The following is a 19,882-nucleotide window of genomic DNA, read 5'->3' as shown; positions in this document are numbered from 1 at the left end:
ATGGCGAAAGGGAGTTGCGAACTAGCCTTCTAGAACCTCACAGATGATCCCGTTCAATAATTGTCTATCATAAATGTACTTACCCCGCCGGATACGCCAGGATGCCGGTGGTCGAGGAGACGTCGAGGCCGGCATTGCTGCACACGGTGAGGCCCAGGATCTTCTTTAATTTGATCTGCAACGGAAAGGAAAGCGACGCCATTAGTTTGTGACACGTTTGCACGGTGTATCGACGAATATTGTCAGAAGAGCGCAGTCCGATATCGGGTCGATATCTGGTCGGTCGTGACCTTGCGGTGGCGGCGGCGACGGCCAAGATGGATAACTTATCTCGGCGGTGTCTTCGCGCCACCTACAGATAAGATTCGGTCGTCTACGCATCACCTTCGCACACCAAAAAGAGTTTGCAAAAATAAACTGGAACTGAAGCGGGTGTTTGAACACGTTTTGTTTTTAGAGAGCGATCTAATAAGAAACAAATATAAGGGAATTAATAGTAGATTGCAGGAGAATACAAGAGTAAATCGGATCCAAGCATCGGATTCTATTCCCAAGATCGCCCAACACGATGATTGGTAACAAAAACAATTAACTTTCCATGGAAATTCGAAAACGTCTGGAAAATGTAATTGGAAGCAAATCAATTTTCCCACACAACACCGCATGGTAAAAGCCCGCTGGCTGTCTGACTGCTGAAATTGAAAAGCTATGCTCGAGGTTCGCGCCACACCGGAAAGAGGAAAAGAAAAGCGGGGCTCCAAGTGCAGCAGCATAAAAGGTACGATTTAAACCCCTAATTTTTTGCTACAGGTTTTCAGTTTTCCCCCAGCACACGGCAAAGTGTAAGTCAGCTCAGGTGACGCAGCACGAAAATAGAAAAATGTTGGCCTGAGCCGCTTTTGTGGACTCGTTTACTCGCGCTGAACTTGCGTTTTCCTCGGCACCGCCGTACACGGTATATGGCCGGCAGCGAAAAGGTTGAACAGAGGCCACTGCCAGCCAGCCCGTCAGGTGCTTCACCGGGTGTTGTCGAGGGCTTACGTTTGACATATGCATATTATATTATGCAGTTTGTGGTGCCGCCGCCCCATTCTCAATGGCACTGGAGGATTTGCGAACGGATCGGGACGGGGTCGTGCCCCACGTTGCTGGGGCCGGCGGCTAAGCTAATGCGCTCCGCTTGGTGGTGTGCACTATGGGGCTGTCCCGAGTTGTGCGTGTCACACCGAATCCTTTGTCGTGAAGAAAATGGGTGAGCTGAAACCTCGAGCGGACGCTCTTGAACGTTTACCGGGTGGCCGCCCGATGAGGGCTGTTATGAACCGGCAAAAATTAAAGGTCATGGGAAAGGTGCCATTCTGAAGCCGAAAGCCACCGTCATTCATGCACGAAGGTTCCTTTAGGTTACGCTGTGCAGTATGTTCGATTGAAAATCGACACAAAGTCGCAATTGTTTGCTTGCGGCTCCAGCATGAAATTGGCTACTTTAATTAAAAGGAGCTGAAAGGAAAGCCAAATTTTACATAATTCACCCGGCACCTTATAGTACCGTAAATTAAAACGGGAGCTTAAACGGTAGCCCCATATCCGGCGGGGTTCAACACATCCCGGGGTCGCGCCAATTAATTGGCATGACTTGCGGCAACCGGACACGCTCTGGGTCAATAATGTGGGCCAAAAAATGTACACCGTACAGTAGCAACATTTAAAATCATTCGCACGCTTGGGCCCAGTGCCAATACTGAGGCCCCCCGGCCGGTTCCAGTAGTCCCTCGTGGTCATACACTTTCCACGCGAGCGAATGGCGCAAGATGGCAATAAAAAGTTAAGCAAATGTTATCCGTTCCACACTCCGACGTTCCGGGCCGGCGATTGGCGTAATTTGTAGAACAAAGATAGACGTAGAACCGGCGACGGAGGGTTGGGAAGATCCCCGCTCAGGATTATTGCAAAACTTCTGACATGACGACGACCATTTCGCACAAGATTCACATCCTCGCGCGATGGTGGACTTTTCGTTTTTTTTGGTACAAATTATTGCAACATTTCATTATGAGGCCACGCCGTTACACCATCGGGGAACGGAACTACTGTGCGAAAGGAACAGTGTCGCTTCCCCTCGGAGCGCATTAAATTTTCATTTGGGCTTTCCGGAACGAGAACGGAACACCATCTCCGTGTCTTTAAGAGGTTGTCTTTCGCGCTGTCTGCGTCAGATTTTGGAGAAAAATCTACTTTCATGCACGAGTGACCTCTTTGAGTCGACCAAAGAGAATTCGCTAAGCGAAGGGGAAAATCAAGCCGACTAAGAACCTTTTGTTTTACTTCTTAAGGGCCACGACCGGGTCTTTCGTTCGCTTTCCGTTCACAGTGGGATTTCTGAAAAGAACATAAAACAAATTACGAGCTTCTTTACCGGATTTGATAGCACTCGGTTTTCTTAGCTTTAAAGTTTCGTCATAGAATACTTGATCGAAAACGTGACAGCTGCACACATAAGAGGAACCGTCACGCGCCTTCTATGTTATTAGCGGGCGAAGACATAAGCCCATCACAACAAAAATCGCAGACAGAGCCAGAGGCTGTCAGTCACCCCACACCCCATTAGCTCAAAATGAACCGTTTCACGGATGACGACTCGGTGGCGGTGGCGTCATGTCGCCTTGCATTTAAATGGTGAACATTTTCATTGCCATCAGGCGACCGCGCCGGTATGCAAACGCGCCTCCCCCCAAGGTCAATGCGCCGCGTAATGGATGTAGATCGTCGCTGCAAGAAGCCCGTCACATGCTGGCAGCAGTAGTTATTATGACACACCCTCATTAGGCCCGAAGTTTGACACAGGAGCGAGATGGCAACCAAAAATAGAAGACTAGACCCCGTTATATCGGCTAGAAAGTGCACGGCAGCAGCAGTCGGAACTAGGTCATCATCTACAAGCCCCACAACAGCAACAAACCAATATTTAGACAACCATGTTGGGTTGTTGGTGGTGGTGGTGCCGCCGAGGGAATCGATCACAGGCCGGCGACATCTCGCTCCGTACGCTCAGCGACTCGCGCAACGGCTGGACGCATTAAACGGAGCGATGTTGCCCGACAAATAGTGGGCCACAGGGCGTAAATGAAGCGCACCATAGGGTCGAGCCTTCCAGTGCAGTTTCTATTCGAGTTGAGTGCTTCGGGAAGGAGTGATGCGATATTTAGACGCTACACACAGCTGCGGTCCAATAGTTTTACATCCGATCCGAGAGCCGAGAGAGTGAACGATGCGGGCCACCTACTAATTGTAGACCGCCCGCAGCAGCAGCAGCAGCCGGAGCAGCGATGACCATCTTTGGCTCGAAGTTGCCGTTTGCATTCAATTGCCCGAGGGCCGGCCAAACAAAGGGCTGCGTTTGTAAGATTGATTCGTTTGCCTCTGCAATCTGCATTCCCACTCTCGCCAAGAGCCCAAGAGGGGAAGAAGGTGGTTAGGCTACGGCTCGAGGAGCCAAGCAAAATAACAAAGAGGGTTAATTTGGTCATAAAATGCGGATTAATTATTGGCAACACTTTAGCTGGCCGGGTGTCTCGAGGCCGACCTTCGATTGAATTTTCCGCCCACCTGGATCGTGGCTGCAGCGCGTTGCATTCGAGTGGAAGAAGTAAACTGCACTTTATGACCGTGATTTCTTTCACATGACAGTCTGGGCATTAGCCCGGTTGAACCACACACTCTCTCGCGGTCGCTGCATTTGAAGCCTTTTTATGGCTTGTTCAAAGGTTTACGATGTTGTTTGACCATCCATTCCGAGGCAATGAATTTATAATGCAACGAATTTATATTTATATACGAATTTATAATGCAACGAGCATTTCTAGACCGAGCCGCGGTCGACCGTTTGTGGAACTGTGAATTGAAAATATCCGATTTCAGAGAATATCAACACGTTGTTTTATACTAAACTCATTCCCTTGGAGGACGTCGTAATTAGTTCGTCGCCGAAAGACTTGCTCTACATTTCTGGGACTTGCGCCCACGTGGAGCTGCTCGCCGGCGATTTAGTTCATCAACGTTGCTGTGCTCCTAATTTAGAAGAACTGGAACTGCGTGTGTCAGTGGATTGAATAAATCCGACGGGCCACAAAATGGGGATTTTGACACACAATCAAAGACACAAAACATCGACGCGATCGACTTGCTTCGGGCCAATCAGCGCGGATTGAAAGTTTGCTCCACGTTCCATGGCCAATAGTGCCGACCGCCCCGAATACTGGCATCGCTCGCATTCCCCGGAAGCGGTGCAGCGATGCAGTGGAGAGTGCACGTCCAGCGGCACGCATCAGTACGCAATTACGCAGCCCGAATGATCGCCTGTCGATGCGCGGCAGGAGAAAGAGCACAACGCAGAAGCTACAATTAAATTGGCCACTAATGCACGGCAAAAGAAACGCCGATCGGCAAGCAACGAGTTGCAGCGCTTCCCGTTTTGCTACGGCTCATAAATATTCCTATACGCGGTGATCGCGCGCCTCCAGGATCACTTTCAATTACCGATCGCCACAGAATGCCGACGATGGTGCAGAACACGGTGTAACATAAATCATCGCAAACGCGAACCCACCACCCAAGTGGAGCTCTTCGGGGGACACCCTGGAGCAGCATGATTTTATTAATACCCTCACTCGCGGGTTGGGGTTGGGTGTAGCAGAGCCGATAGTCACCCGGCCCAGTTATGATTAATTGCCATTGGTCACCGATGGCCAAACACCTACACAGAACCCCGTATACGATCTCGATCCACGCGATCTTCTTGTTCTCGAGAAGGGAGAGACAGGAGCCCACAGAGAGGTAGGTACGTGTGGCCTCCGGGGGGCCACACCGCCTTAAAGCTCAGATTTGTCGAACACGCGCGCTTCCCTTCCGATCGTTAATTTAATGTGCGACGAGGGGATGCATTAAAATCATATAAATTAGTGCCGGAAGCAGATGGGCGGTGGAGAGGCAGCACAGATGACCCCCGGCGGCGGGGAGAGATCAGGCATGGATCGGGCTGCGGTTGCGCGTAGGTCGACGGTTTGCAAACCTTCGAGCGAGAGCGGTGTGTTTTATGTGTTTTTTTTAACCCTCGTGCGAAATAAATCAACAGTGCGGAGCGCCAACGGCAGCCGCAGCAGGTTGTGGCCAATAGGAAACGGCTCCGAGGTGCGATTTGATCGCGAGGAAACACGCAGCCTCCGCTGGAGGTTGGAATTCTAACGCGCAACAGCAAGTGGCGTTGTCGGAAGCGATCGGACCCCGTCTAACCATAAACGTGTGGCCAGAGTGCCAAGTGCCAAGCTAGGGTGTCAGCTGTTTGGGTGAATATTCATTACCTCGGGCTCGGAGCGAACGGATTCCAGCCCAGCGACGGGAGACCAAATCCGTGGGCTAGTGGTGCGCAGCAAGTGGCTTATGGTTCCCTCCGATCGAACACGAACAATTTGGTTAAATGATTTACGGTTCGACATTGAAATGCATCAATAATGTACTGTATCTGTCCGGGTGTCCAGCTGTCACATTATTGCACACGGAATGTGACGTAAATTGATTGGAAATGGAACGGTTGATGGTATAAAAAATTTCAAATAAAATTGAATACCCGTTGACGTGGCTTCGACTGTAAATATTTAGAAAACAGAGATCCAAGACCTCTTAGAAGACGCTAGACCAGGAGCAACAAGGGAAGACAAGGGAGTCTCCATTCACTTGAAAGCGCAATCCGCTTCCTGCTGCGATAGACACAAACCATTACGCGTCACTTAGCTGCGTGCGGCGGACGACGAAATGACTCTAATGCTCGCGTCTCAAAAAGTCCACTGAAGAGCTCGAGCACGGCGTGGACAACGACGCCACTGTAACTGAGAAACTTTCATCTTCACCGTTTCACCTTTCGCCAAAAGTGGCTATTTTGTTGGGAAGGAAACGCACCCGAGGCACTCTTCCCGGGGGCTCTGAAGGATGGATGGTGCACCAACCAACCGGGGTCCTAAGCTAAGGGCCGAAGATTGGCGCCGCACACGCAAACTGTCTTTGGCGTGGAATGAGAAACTCCAAAGGGCCTCTCATCGGGCTGAGCTTCATCAGTTCTGCTAAGAAATTGAGGACTCGCCGGTAGGTCGCCTGGCGCGTCGCGAACCCGAACCGACCCTTCATCGAGCGTCGCGGTAAGGACGTACACCGCACACACGACACGGAAGGGTCACAATCCAGAAGATCAGGCGGAATAATGGTTTTGCATAATTGCACTTGGCCCCTTGGGTTCGCCCCATCACCGTGGACTGCGCTGCATCACACAACACACTGGCGCGGGGCACTTTTCGGAAGAAAAGTGAAAACTATTACTCAAACCAATTTGCCCACTGACCACGGAAGAAGCCCGCCGCCGCCAGTCAAGTGGTACCACTTCCGGAAACTTTTCCTTTCTCTCTGCGATCGATGATGCTGCGGCATGGCCAGCAAGTGGATCATTTGCGTTGGCCGCTCTTCTCGAACCCCGCGTGACCGTTGGGTCCGCGTGTGAAGACCCTAATCCACAAAACGGGAAGTCGACGACGCTGGAAGTACCGCGTCCTAAGCAACCATTAACCTCTGAACTAGTTTCTGCTGTGCGGTGTGCGCTGCCGGTTGCAAATCGAATTAGGCCCCCTCAAGACACTGGAGGCCGGGGGTTGTTGGAGCCTTGTCAAGTGGTCGAACGTCCGGTCCGGTAATAATTAAATTATGACCGACAAAAAAAAACGCGAGGAACACGGCTACGATTGACAGGTCTGGCGGGACATTAGAAATTGGATTTGTATCGCCGACGGATGGCGGCGTGGTGTTCCACAAACGAGTGGGACTTTTATTGGGATCCCGCCCATGGAGAGTTTCCACCACAGGCCGGCCCCATGTTTTGAGTCCAGTCCGATCACCCTTAATCGGTCGCGAGGTTGTCGAGGTCTGCGTTCGCGACGACTGTTGACCGGAGAGGTCCTCTGGGGTCCACATAAATTAAATATTGATGCAATTTTGACCCCCACACGCAAACCGCACGCAGAGTGGGCGTCCGCTGGTTGAAATGCGGCGATCGAGGCGATCGTGAGCCTGGGGTTCGTAACGCTGCGCGATTAAGAAAAATTAATGTCAACAAGGTGTGTCTTTTATTGCTTTATTCCGAGACGCTTTTGCATAACTTCACGGGGGACATTTTCTTTTCAAAAACCCCATCAGAAATCGGAGGTTACGCAACACGAAACGCTTATTTATCTTAAACAATGCAACTCCCTCCGGAATAGCTGGATGGTTATTCTCGAGCCGGATGACTCAAGATTATGACATTATCGTTTCAAGAGCATCGAGTTCGAGTACGAAGCTCGAAAGGCTTCGTACGCTCCCCGGAAAGAAGGACAATCCCCAACGGACATTTTGCTGGGGAACAGCTAAAACAAGCAAAATAAAAAGCAAGTGGAACAAAATCGATATAATACCCAGTTTTTTTGGAGAGCTTTAGAAAATATGCTCAGAAAAGTGGTTGGTTTGTGGCGAGCACATTTTCTTCTTATTCCGCAAAAAAGAATCGCTTGGAAAAATACAAAAGGGTAGCAAAGAAAATCTAAAAGCAATCGCTTCAAATCGGTTTCTCACAGCACCGCAAGCCCGGCGTAACGTTGTTTCCAAGGACCAGCATCATAATAAAAACTCAATTTCGCACTCCGTGCCGGGCTCGGCACGAACACCGACCACGGCCACGGATCTTCCATAAATATTGACATTTCGGGGAAATCGCTCCGGGTCGGGAGAGACACATTAAGTTTCGGCACACGCCGTCACATGTTGTGGCTGAAGCAGAAGCGCGTGCAACGAGTTTCAAACGAATTTCGCTTGGCCGAATCGAACGCTAGACGAGCGAAGTCCCTTTCGAACGCCAACACGCCAGCATAATCGAATTTAAATCGGCAGAGCCCGGGGATTAGAGTGACCGTTACTCGGACCGCAAAGCACCGGGTGGTGAGTGGCTACAAAGTTGCAGCAACGGCCAAAACTGCGTGTGGAATGAACCGTGCGCGACGATTCGAATGCATTTCCTCAAATTTATGAGCGCACATCGACGCGAAACTCCCTCTCCTCTTCGGTTCGGTGGCCAATTTGTTTATTGAATTTTTTGCTGCGTTCTCCGAACGTACGCGGAACTGGCGAGTGGAGCCGGTCCACCACAAAAGGGCCTGTCGAAAGGGAGGACAAAAAATCTAAACCGAAACCCGGAGAAAGAGGCAGGCAACGTCGTCGTTACGCATTACTTCGTCCGGCCACCGATCACGGACCGGTAGTGTCGCGGAGCTTTTATGGTGGCCATTCATGCGCCCCGCAGGGTGTGCATGGCTTGGCAATGCGAACTTCTATCAATTTGCATAAGATTACGGTATCGGCGCCGTTAGTGCAACTACGGACGGTGGCGGCGGCGGACGACGGACTGGTCTTGGACTTATGGGACGAATGGGAGGGAAAACCGCTTGCCAACCGCGTTCGTGGCGCCCTTCTCTTTCACCAACCGAGTGCCTGCTGCCCCTAGCGGTTCTATCACCTCGGCCAAGAGCCATTTCCCGCGGCGTACCGTTTTAACGGATTTCTTCTTTTTGCTTTTGGTTCCACCCAAAAGCTTCCCCTTTGGCTAGAGAGCGAGGAGTGTCAATACCCGCACACCCGGGTTGCTTCTTGGGCGGGCTACAGGAAATTCACTACCGCCGAGGCACCTGCAAGTCACTCAGGGAAAAGAGCAGGGAATGGCAATAATAGTCTCAAGCAAGAAATAGAAAATCAACTACGGACCGTGCCAACACATCTTTAGAGAAGTGGTGAAAGAAATGAAATCTAGCAAATCTCAACAATGCATCGGTTTTAGATAAAAACTAAAAAAGAAAAAGTCGAAGAAACCAAAATATTGGTAACAAAATTACAAAAAAGGGGATCAGCACGAACAAAATTTAAACATAGAAGAGAGGAACTCAAGCTATACCAAAGCAAAACAGCAAAAGAAACCGAACACATCGAAACTCTAGTGAACAGTAAAGTAGCTTTGGCGAAACAAATAACATATGTTGAGATGTGGTTAGATTTTTATATTAAATTTTCGGACAAATCAGCATGAATTTAAATTGACAGGTATGTAAAGGCAAAGAAGTTAAGGTCCAAATAGGTAAAGAGCCGAGAAAAAAATATGTTTCCAGTTGACAACTTTCTTCCTTCGCAGAATCCAAAACCACAGTAACAAAAAACGAAATGTTGATTTAAATTCCTTTGCCAGGTAAGTGTAAGTGGTGCACGCACGGCTGGTTTGACATTTTTACAGCAATTTCTCACGATTAGATTCGCCACGTTGAGCTTTGCCCCTCGCAGCCACCCTCGCTGCGGCCACGGTGAGTGTCGTTCCCGCGAGCAACCACAACAGACGGGCGGCAGAAATTACGTGACATCCTATCCTTGCGGGGGGGCGTCATTTGCAAAGCGCGCAGACGGACGAACGTACGTTTGCTGCGGGCGTGTTTGTATGTCAAGTGCATCACAAACATCCTGTGATCATCGGCACAAAGGAAGATAAAACGCAAACTGCAACAGAGCGGCGAGAGCTGCAAAAGGATTCGTAATTATGCATGCACAACCACAATTACTTTCCGCCTCTGCCTTTTTTTCTAGTTTACGTTTCGCAATAGGAAGTCATTTGCAGGTCCGCCCGCCGTAATTAGAACGTCTTTTATGAGAAACATAAATTGCAGCGAAATTCGTTGGCTACGATTGGCCACTTTGTAGCAACCAAAGGGCGCTGCTTTTACATCAAACATTTTGCATTCCTTTGCGATACAGACATTTCATCCAAAGCGCTTTGCGCGTTTGGTGCGCCTGTTAGGGAATAGATTAGGGGTTGCTGTAAGTTTGTTTGTTTGGCATTTTGCCGTCAACCGAGGCCAACACAGCGGCCGCCCATTAGCATACGGGGCTACGAGTGGCTGAGATAGTGGCAAAAAACAGAACGTGACCAAATTTAATTTGATGACGCGCAGCAATGTGGTTACTGCATAGTGAGGCAAACACAACTCAACCCCAACAATAATGTGTTTCGCTGCTCAATGACTTGATATTTAAAGCAAATCTCCCAAAAAAGGCGATCAACACTTTGAACAGCCAATTCCTCCAATTACCATCCGACCTAGGAAGGCAATCGACCATCCATTTGAACCTTTCCACTCTCCACGAACATAAATCCCGAACCGCGACCGTACAAGCGCATTTCCCACGGGGCGTGCTGCGCGATAGCGCGATCTAATTTATGATCAATTCTCTCCATGACCGTTCTTGAACCTTCCTCCTTGGAACACGTGTTGGGACGTGCCCAAGCGTCTACAACATAATAAAACCCCGCTCATCAATCAGATCCACACATCTCACGGACTATCGATTGAGAAGTGTGCAGGAGCGCCGTTGCGCCTCCCGGCCGTTCAACGTTAGATGATCAACAACCCGATATCACATCTCGACTACCGAGAACCTCATCTTCGTCGTGAGAATAATCACTGTAATTATGGCGCGTGATGCATGCGTTCCTTCCGTGCCCGGCTGTTCGGATGGCAACATGTGACGCTGGATGCACGTGATATTTAGCAGCCATCCCCGGGGCGACCGATCGACCGACTTAGGGGGCGATCTACGACTTGTAGGTGAAGGTGACGCCAGCATTTTCTCGTCTCATTACGATTAACAGCTGCAGGTTTACGAGAAGGTTCCTCGCAGTTTTAAGAACTGACCAGAAAATCTTACAAATGGTGTTTAGCGCCAAGTTACACAAATCTAAAGGGAACACCCTCCACTAAGCCAACAATTGCGCCACGCAATTCGCACAGCAACGTGAAGAAAAAACTCATAGGGAGTTTGCCACGATCGCCACACTGCTGCTGCGCATTAGCATGTGCGCAACACATTAACCCAGTCCCGCGACGACGCTATCGCAAAATCCCTCAAGTCATCTCCCGCCCATCGCTGGGCGTAGGACATCTCGGCCTGTCCTTTGTGTGTGTTAATAGAACCGATTGATTCGTTCGAGTGACATTCACAGCGAAACCATCTCCCTCGAGAGCACCACCGATCGCTTTCCAAGATGGCACCTAGCTTATTTAGGATTTTTTTCCCTTCGATGACGTGATGACGCCAGAAGGCCCCGGCCCCGGTGAGTATTAGCATCCGAATGAGTTCATTAAATGCGTAAATGAGCCTCGTTTACATGACCGTTCTCGAGTGGTCCATAAAACCGCATCACAATCACCACACACGGGACGGGCCCAGTGGGAACCAGCTGACCAAGGGAAGGAAGATCGTGTTTCCGGTGGCACGTGAGGAGCCCGCGGGTGAGATTTGGTGGTCCAGCCCATCGTTTGCAGTCCCCCGTAGCATTGGGTGGCAGTTGCTGTCGGTGGTAGCGATCGATGCATCGCCAGGGGCTGAAAATCGGACCAGATGGTCCGGAGGAAAAACTGCGTCAAAACGGACGCACACAAGGCAAGGGAGACACGAACCAGGGAATGTAAATATTCCATTAGAGTTGGAATATTTTGCTAGACGACACATGCCGCGCGTCGGTGTCTTATCGGTGCGCTGTTTACACACTCGAGGCAAACTCGGGGCTTCGAGAGTTTCGCACCCTCTTGTCGTCGTCGTCGTCGATCGAACGAGGGATGACATAATCCGAGGTTCGGTGGCGGGCGATTGACTCGTATCCGTATATGGGCTGGGGGCCGTGTGCTGCCGGTGGCGGGGTATCACCGTCATCGGTCAGAGCCCGTGAAGTCGTTCGGGGCGATCGCGCACACCACGATCACGCGTTGCTGCTAGTAGTCACGAACGATACATAGTTGCGCGGGGTCCGCGGTGTAAAACATGGGTCTCCGGAGTCAAAACGACAACGGCCAGAGCTCATTGAACACTGATAGGCACTGTGCGCCATAAAGGGGTGTGTTTCGAGATACTTTACGCGAACTCGCGTCGCATATCACTGTGAACCGAACAAAAAATGATTGTAAATCGTAAAGCACCGACAGGGCTTGATGGCCACGAGGTTATTGGTTGTGTCTCGTATTTCTTGGGAAAATGAATTTATTTTCTTCAATCCAATCAACATGCTTCCAGTTGGCAGGCGAACACGGCTGAGAACCACAGGTTTATGTTGGGAGCTCATCAGCAAATGGAAGCTGCAATAACTCGATACCAATGCGTTGATTATCGACAAATGTTTTACGATAATTATTTATGGAACAAACATAGGTCAAGAAGAGCCAGCGTATAGGTCAGTGTCTCTAGCTAACTGAAAGTTGTACTTAGAAAACATTTTCTAAATTCCGATAACGGAATCATTCAGGAAACACAAAACAAACCACAGAAGCGTAGTTGTTGAAACTCCTTTTATTATCAGCCTCATTTCAATTGAAGGTAGCGGCAAGTTTTAAAACTGAAGTGGTCTTCCATTGAATAAAAATTCAGAATGTTCGAAAAAGGCGGGTTTGATTGATTTGATAATGCCGATTAGATTTGACTGCTGGGATCAGCCCGGTGTGGTCTACTATCAGAAGCTAACAAAACATAAAAAAAGAATGATCAGAGAAATCTGAAAAATCGCACTGCAAAGTGTGATCGACACGCTGAGCGAAGGCCCATTCCTTGCTCGCTCACAGTGCAACTTAATTACCTTCGGCGGATTTGGGCACACACAAAATCGGAGGACAACGCCTAAACCAAACAACACACACGCCAAGGGTATCCGCAATGTAGCTCGAAAGGAAATTAAGTTGCACTCGATTTTGAGACCTAGGCGCAATGGAGCTCGGCAGCCGCACAGCGGCAACCAATTGCCACTAACCGAAACATTGTAATTTGGTGCGGCCAGAGCCTACCATTTTGTTACTCCGTGGCGCAATTGATGCAATCGGTTTATTTGGTGCACGTTTCGTGTTACACAGAGCCCGTTGAATCATCACCGTGAAATGTGAAAAATGACACGATGGGTGACATGTTGTTACGCACCCCATTTTTCCTTAAGCGGCTCAATCTCGCACGAACGATTGATGGTTTGCCGCCCTGGTTGCTCCTTCGATGGCCACAAACGCTTTCCGGTGGAGCGAAAAACCGAAAGTCAATCAACGGCCGCCCAACGGGGAATTACCGGCAAAATCTGCCTGCTCGCGAGAGGACCACAATTAAGCGATCAGTAACGGCCAAATTAAGAGAAAAAGAAAAAACTTGGGTTAACACATCCCTCCCCGCCAGAGATCCGGACATTGGGTGGTGGCAAAAGTCACGCGCCCGCGAACGGTGAGTGATTGACAGACCAAATAAATGTACGGCACCCGCCGGGTGGGTCAGTCACGGGTCGGATTGGTCCCCCGGAGTTGGGCGGATGAAAGTCGTAAATTTGGAGTCGCCAAATGGGCCCAAAATTTACGTCCCGCGAGAGCATAACGCGACCGATAATGTTGCCCTCGGCTCCGGTCACTAAACCAATCACTTCTGCTGGTGGCAGGCGAACGCAGGAGACACACCGGTCTCTGTGTGTTTACGGCCGTGGGAGAGCATAAGATAATGGGTACGTGGCGCGAGGTGCAACATTATGTGGCTTCACGAAAGCGAAAGAAGACTTTCACCGATGGCCGTGGCGGCCAAAATAGAATGGAACGGGCTCTGTGGCAGGCAGAAGGCAGGTCTATCCTGGCGAAAGTACCACCCGGCGAACGGAAGCGCCCAAGAGCTTCCTTTCCCTTCGATGGCACAGTGAAAGCCCTCTCTCTCTCTCTAGCTCTCTCGGGATGGTGCCAAAAGCTGCCCAACCGAAGCCCCGTGCCCGGTGGCCCCCGGAAACACGGGCTGTTGCCGGTGTTGTGGTCTGTCACCGTATGCTACTAACCTGGTATGCTGCCACCTCGTCGTTGCTGTAGATGTGCAACGGAGGTGACGAGTTTCTCGGCGCAAACATTATGCTGGCAAAGATTGGAACGTTTTCGGGAAGTCGTATTTTTCGGGACGTGCGTACGCGGCACACGATTGTCGTAGTTTTTCACACACAGGCACACAATTCACAAACCACGATTTACGCTTGAATTATTATACAAACAAATAACACGCGGACACACTCAGGTCACTGGTCACCGAGCGTATCGGAAATCGATTTTCTCACGCTTGACAAATTTCTCCATTCGCACTCGATCGGCAGTGGCACTTGCACTTTCCATTGCCATCACTCACCCGCCCCGGGTTGATGTTGATTTTTGTTCGAACGGAATTCTGAAACGGACCAAACAGACGGCACGCTGTAGAAGCCTCTTTCTCGCTATCTCACTCGAAACGAGTTCCTTCACAAACTTCGAACTTCGATTCCTGTTTTCGGACCGTGCTGACACACGATTATGTCAGCGGCGACTTCTTGTATGGCTGCTGCTGCTGCCGCCGGAGGGAACAACGAGCTGGACTCCACACACAAAAACACGCGCTTGGCGAGCGCCTTTCGGCTTGAAGAATGTCTTACTGTTCCTGTTTTATTTGCTTTCGGTTTCGACGTGTTTTGCGCCGAATTCACAGCACAGGTTAGGCTGGCTCTTGCCTCTTGTTGCTGCTGTTGCCGCTTAAAAGTACCCCCAAAAGTGCCAAAAGTTGGCATACATGGCTTCTTCGGTTCGGGTTACGTCGTTCGAGTACGATGGGGAGGCTCGGGAATCGAAAGCTGGGAGTTAAAGAAGCCGCGCAAACAAGGGCGCGTCGGCAACAAATTTGCATACTAAAATTGGCAAACAGACCAGCGGCACCACCAATGGATCCCCCACACCGATCAGCCGATGATCTGGGAGAAGTTCTTGGAAAAGAGTGTCGGTGTCGAGTGATGGACTCCTCTCCCGGAGCGTTCTATCTATTGTTTGTGTTTGCGGCAAGCGGACGTAATGCCTAAAATTGTAAATCATTCACCAAAAATTAACACCCACCCGACCGATCGAAAGCGATCATGACATCAACTTTCCAAGCAGATCATCGGTGACTTTGACAGCCACTTGGGCCGCAGCCAAGGTAATTCAAAAACAGTGATCCAAATAAGAACTGACCATGTCGATCGGAGATTCGGCGATCATTAGTAATAATTAAATCAATCGCAACGATTAAAGACGCCCCCCGTGGGACAAAGAAACTTGTCGCAACAGGTCGCCTACCAATGGTCGCCGCCATCAAGGACGGGCAAGGTTACATTTGCTAACTTAAATCGGAGGCCGTTGCATCAAACGAACGAAAGACCTGATCGTATGCAAAGCGACGAACCTGTTTGGTTCGTCGTCAAAAAAACTGAAAAGAATTATAAAATCGAACCGGGACGACGAACACCAATCTTTGGCGAACACGAAGAAGAACTCGTTCTTTCTCCGCACAAAATCGCAGCGAGACCATCATCGCGGAAAAACAGGAAATCTGGCTCCAAAATCTCTCCGCACATCAAAACGCGTATTTGAGATTGAAAAATGTGTCGCAGCCTTTTACCGACGGGCCCGAACTAAGCCGCCCAACGCCAAACAACACACTCCCCACTGCACTAAACAGCAGACACGACCGGGTCCCGAAAAAGAGAAAAACAAACAACTGGAAATGGGACCAAATAAAATTTAGATTATTCACCATGCCGTGTGGGGCCGATAATCACGCAGCAGCGATCGGTTGGCTGTGGCTGCGGAATTTATCGCCCCCAAGGCAGCGGACGGCTCGTAAACGCTGCTGCCTAGCCTGCTGGACAACGGTGGGACAGAGTTTTGTTTTTGGTCAAAACCGATTCATTTTCGTTCGTTAAGTCACGTCGTCCGTTGTCCGCGAGTGTCTTCCGGGGGAGGATCGCATACTTCCGTATCTCGCATTGCGACCCTGCCGTCGTAGGAGGAATTCTTTCACCCCACGCGGACGGAAGCGCACCGCGAATTCTCGCCACGGGGTCCCCCCATTAATCCCCGATTTGCGGAGGTGTCTATTAGCAATCAGATCTTATAATTGTTGGAGCGCGCGTGTGTGTTTGGCGGCTACAAAAGTTAAATTCTTGCCGCCGCCCGGAATACGGCGTGCGGCGACAATAAACGACACCCAGAGCGGTCAAACTGGGCGCGATCGCGCCGCAAGGTGCCCAAGCTAACAAAGCGGCGCATTGCGCAATCAGAACCGAGTCAAAGAGTCGGCGGAACACTGTTGCTGGCTTTCAATCAAATAAAGATTAGCCACACAGAATGGAGTGTGTGCTGGTCTGTCTTGGCGACACCCACGGGAACTGACTGAGCCACGTGTGACGATGAAATATCACACGCCTCTCGAGTGGTCTGCGGAGGTCTCTCGTTCAAGCGTTACCAGAAAAGGCGATCGATGTAACAGATACGGTAGCATCGGGTTACAAAAATCAATGACGATCAGACGATCATTCCACGAAACTTTGCGAAAGCTGTGGACATTTAAACGCTAGTTTCATCACGTCGAAATCACATTTGCAGTACGAGAATGCCATCGCACTTGAAACATCCGCAATCTCAATCCAACCCCAAGACGACGAGACGCGCCTGGAATTGAGTAAAGCATCGTGCAGGGTTCAATAACTGCCAGACTGGGACACAAAATAGGGAAAGTCCAACACAACGCCCCGTGTTTCAATGTGAGCGACTGACGAAGTAGAAATGCGGCGCACGAAGCGAGAGAAGTGATTCTTCCATCACAGCTTTACTTTGTGCACTGCACATTAATCTTGCCGTGACACCCGAGCGAGACTTTTCCCCCTGTGCAGATCGAACGACCTGCCGGCTATTCCGGGGTTCACCTGGAAAGTGACACGTATACGCGCGTCCCCGCGTCCAGAGATTTCGAAACTCTTCGACCAGATGCCGCCCGGGGGATGGATGTCGGGCTTCGCCGCCGTACGCCGCCAGACTACATAATTAAATGGAACTGCACGGATCTTAACCGTCCGTTCACCGACGTAAAGAAAGTTTTCAGTCGCGGAGACGGCGAAGGAAATGCAACCGAAAACAAAGACCCGTCGTTGCTGCCGCGGATTCAAAGTAGCGCCCATCACAACGCCCAAACACAATTTCGGGGCCGGGGCGGTCAACATCGGCGAGCACCACGAACAAGTGAGGCTTAAATAAAGCCATCATAAAACAATTGCACGAAACCGGGTCAACTGGGCGTTTCGAGTGGCGGCAGCGGCGCCCGCGGTGATCATAAAACCGAGCAAAGGCTGTCAAATATTTATGCTCGGCTCGGGCTCGATCGCCATAAAAATAGATTGATTGGTTCGATGTAGTGACCGCAGCAAAATAGTATTCAACAGGAGGATCTGTTGCTCAAACCTATTAATTTGTGTTTTATATTTTATTGAGTTTTGGTTTGTTTGAAATTAAACCGGATGTAGTGCTTCGTATGATTAACAACTGGGATGGTATTCTGATTTATGATGCCCGAGAAAAAAACAAACGGCACGATTTAGGCCGAAAATGTGCCACCGTTCGCCCCGATCGTCATCAACAAAACCTCAACAAACGAAAGACTTCAAAATGGTGTGTAGAAGCGACGAACCCCCATTTTTTTCTCGAAGCAAGACGACGATGGCCCGCGAGACGGTGGCTTTCTTTTGAAGGGCCTTCTCGTTGTTAAATGCCTTCTGATGGGGCAAATATGTTTAGAAAATATGTTGATTGCTCGATCACCGCCATCGGGCGCGCACCGGCACCGGGGGAGAAAGCGCCACACGAGAACGTGACCAACATATCTTTCTGCCTTTCTGGCACGCAGGCGCACACGGCATGGACTGTTATTGACCGCAGATGAGCTACGGGCTTTGGTCGGGATCAGCGTAAACCCATCAACGGCGCGGTCCCGACTCCGCCACCAAACGGTACCACCGAAGTCGAAACGAAAGCGAGAATTGTTCAATTTTCTCGGTCACTAGCGCCGGGACGAGCGGGGCACCTCCCTGTTGGGGCTGCATCAGGCCGCATATCGGTAAACAGCTAGCCAGAAACCCCAACAGTGTTGCGCCGTTGCGCACGTTTACCACACCGACCACAGACCGACCGATCGACCGACATTGTTGTCTGAACGGCCGCAAACAGCGGACTCTCAGACGACGATGGACTCTGCTGGCTTTCTTCCGCTTGGGCAGTTTTCTCGATTGGGATCCGGAAAATAGGCCGCGTGCGCCACACCGTTCGGGGAACCCACATTTAGTGTGTTTGTGTATGTGTACGGACCCTCTGACTGCCTTCTCGATCGATCTAACAGCACCAGGCCGAGAGGTGTGAAGACGAGCAACTGGCGAACCGTGGAGTGTAACGGTGGTTTCATCGCTCGATGCCGGAACAGCCGCTTAGGAACTCCCGACGACGAGCGGCGCCTGCTCTCTCAAAAAGACACTCCAATTTGAAGCACCCGAATTTGGAGGTTAATTAATTTCCCAGTTCCGTTCCGGATGGACCTCATTCGAAGGGTCTTTCCCACAAAATGCTCTCTCAGCTCCAGGTGCTGTAATAATCCAGTTATGATGATACCGATGGCCCAACTTTTGGCTTTCTACCAACAGGGAAGATGACCTTCGGAAAACGGTGCTTTCGTGGCATTATTTATCCATCAGAACACGCCGCCCGTCTTGTTTAATTGAAACCTCGTAAACCAAGCCAGTGGAGACCCCACGGGCGATGGGGAGAGGTAGCTTACTTAAAACAAACTGTGTCCAATTAGGTCGCCTTGAAACGGAGCTGCTTTTGGGACACTTATTGCACAGCGGAACCTGAGATCAAAGCGTACTCCTTCGGCTGTGAACTGGCGCAGCACATTGAGGCACACTTTTGGGCAAATTAATTGGCAAGTTTAGCCCGAGAACGACAACCAAGATGTATTGGCAACATTTTTCACGACAGTTACGAGAGGGTCTCAAACAAATGGACACAATTTACGCGACTTTTGTTTTACAAATGAACCCGACGACGACAACGGCTGAACATCGGTTGAGAGAAGTTAAAAAGAAGCACGCTGCGAGCCTGAGACTGAGGTGACATTGATAGATGTTAGGAATTAAGTAGACTTAAAAGCGGCGGCGGACCTCAAAGCTATTAATGGTGCAGCACAAGATTCTGAAATAATTGCAGCACTGGGTCCAAACAACCTTCGGCAAGCCAACGGTTATGACACACGATCGCCGTGCGACCGGTCCCCAATCGGGTCGGGTCGAACATCATCGCCAGCAACCTGTCTCAGCCGGCCAGGCCGGTATCGAAATTTCATAACAAGTGCCGATGTCATCGATTTTGGGACCACACCGGCGACCCCCGGCCGGTTATGGCAGCAAACACGCGCCATAGACGAGCAGTGCGAGAGGAACGCGTAAATTACACGTTCCGAAACGTACCGGGCCGGGCGTGACGCAACCTACAGCACAGCAGCACAGGACGTAAAGTGCGAAAGATCATAAAAGGATCGCAAGGGTCGACGGATGGTTTTGGGATTTTTCGATGACGAGCGATCGCTACACGATCGTGTCACGTCCCGCGAGAAAGCTCCACGGGCAACCTTTCGAGGGGGGCTGCTAATTAAATTAAAAAGTGATTTGTTTCCGAAAAAGGCACCGCGTTACTTCACGCAGCGCTCCGACTCCGATGGCCAAGGGTCCGAAACGCGGCGGTACCAGAGAACAGCATTCCAATCACGGACCGACCGCGGTCTTGATTTTGTTGGAAAAAATCGCCCCACAACGGTAAGTGGCCATTTGCAATCAATTATGATTTAATTAGCAGGCCCAACAACACGTCCGCAGCAACACAGCCCGTTCGTTGTCGCGGCGAGC

The 19,882-nt window shown here is 50.4% G+C and overlaps 1 protein-coding gene across 1 annotated transcript in view; it reads right to left on the bottom strand.

Moving 5' to 3' along the window:
* LOC131208065 (uncharacterized) overlaps positions 1–19,882 on the bottom strand; it is a 58,990-nt gene that overhangs the window by 19,392 nt on the left and 19,716 nt on the right. Inside the window, exon 2 of the mRNA XM_058200710.1 lies at positions 84–175. Within this exon, the coding sequence (XP_058056693.1) occupies positions 84–175 (92 nt within the window). The remainder of the gene's footprint in view (positions 1–83; positions 176–19,882) is intronic.

Source organism: Anopheles bellator, chromosome 2, assembly GCF_943735745.2.
Source record: "Anopheles bellator chromosome 2, idAnoBellAS_SP24_06.2, whole genome shotgun sequence".
NCBI classification, from domain to species: Eukaryota; Metazoa; Arthropoda; class Insecta; order Diptera; family Culicidae; genus Anopheles; species Anopheles bellator.
Note: the sequence above shows the minus strand (reverse complement) of the source record. Positions and strands in the feature narration are given on the sequence as shown.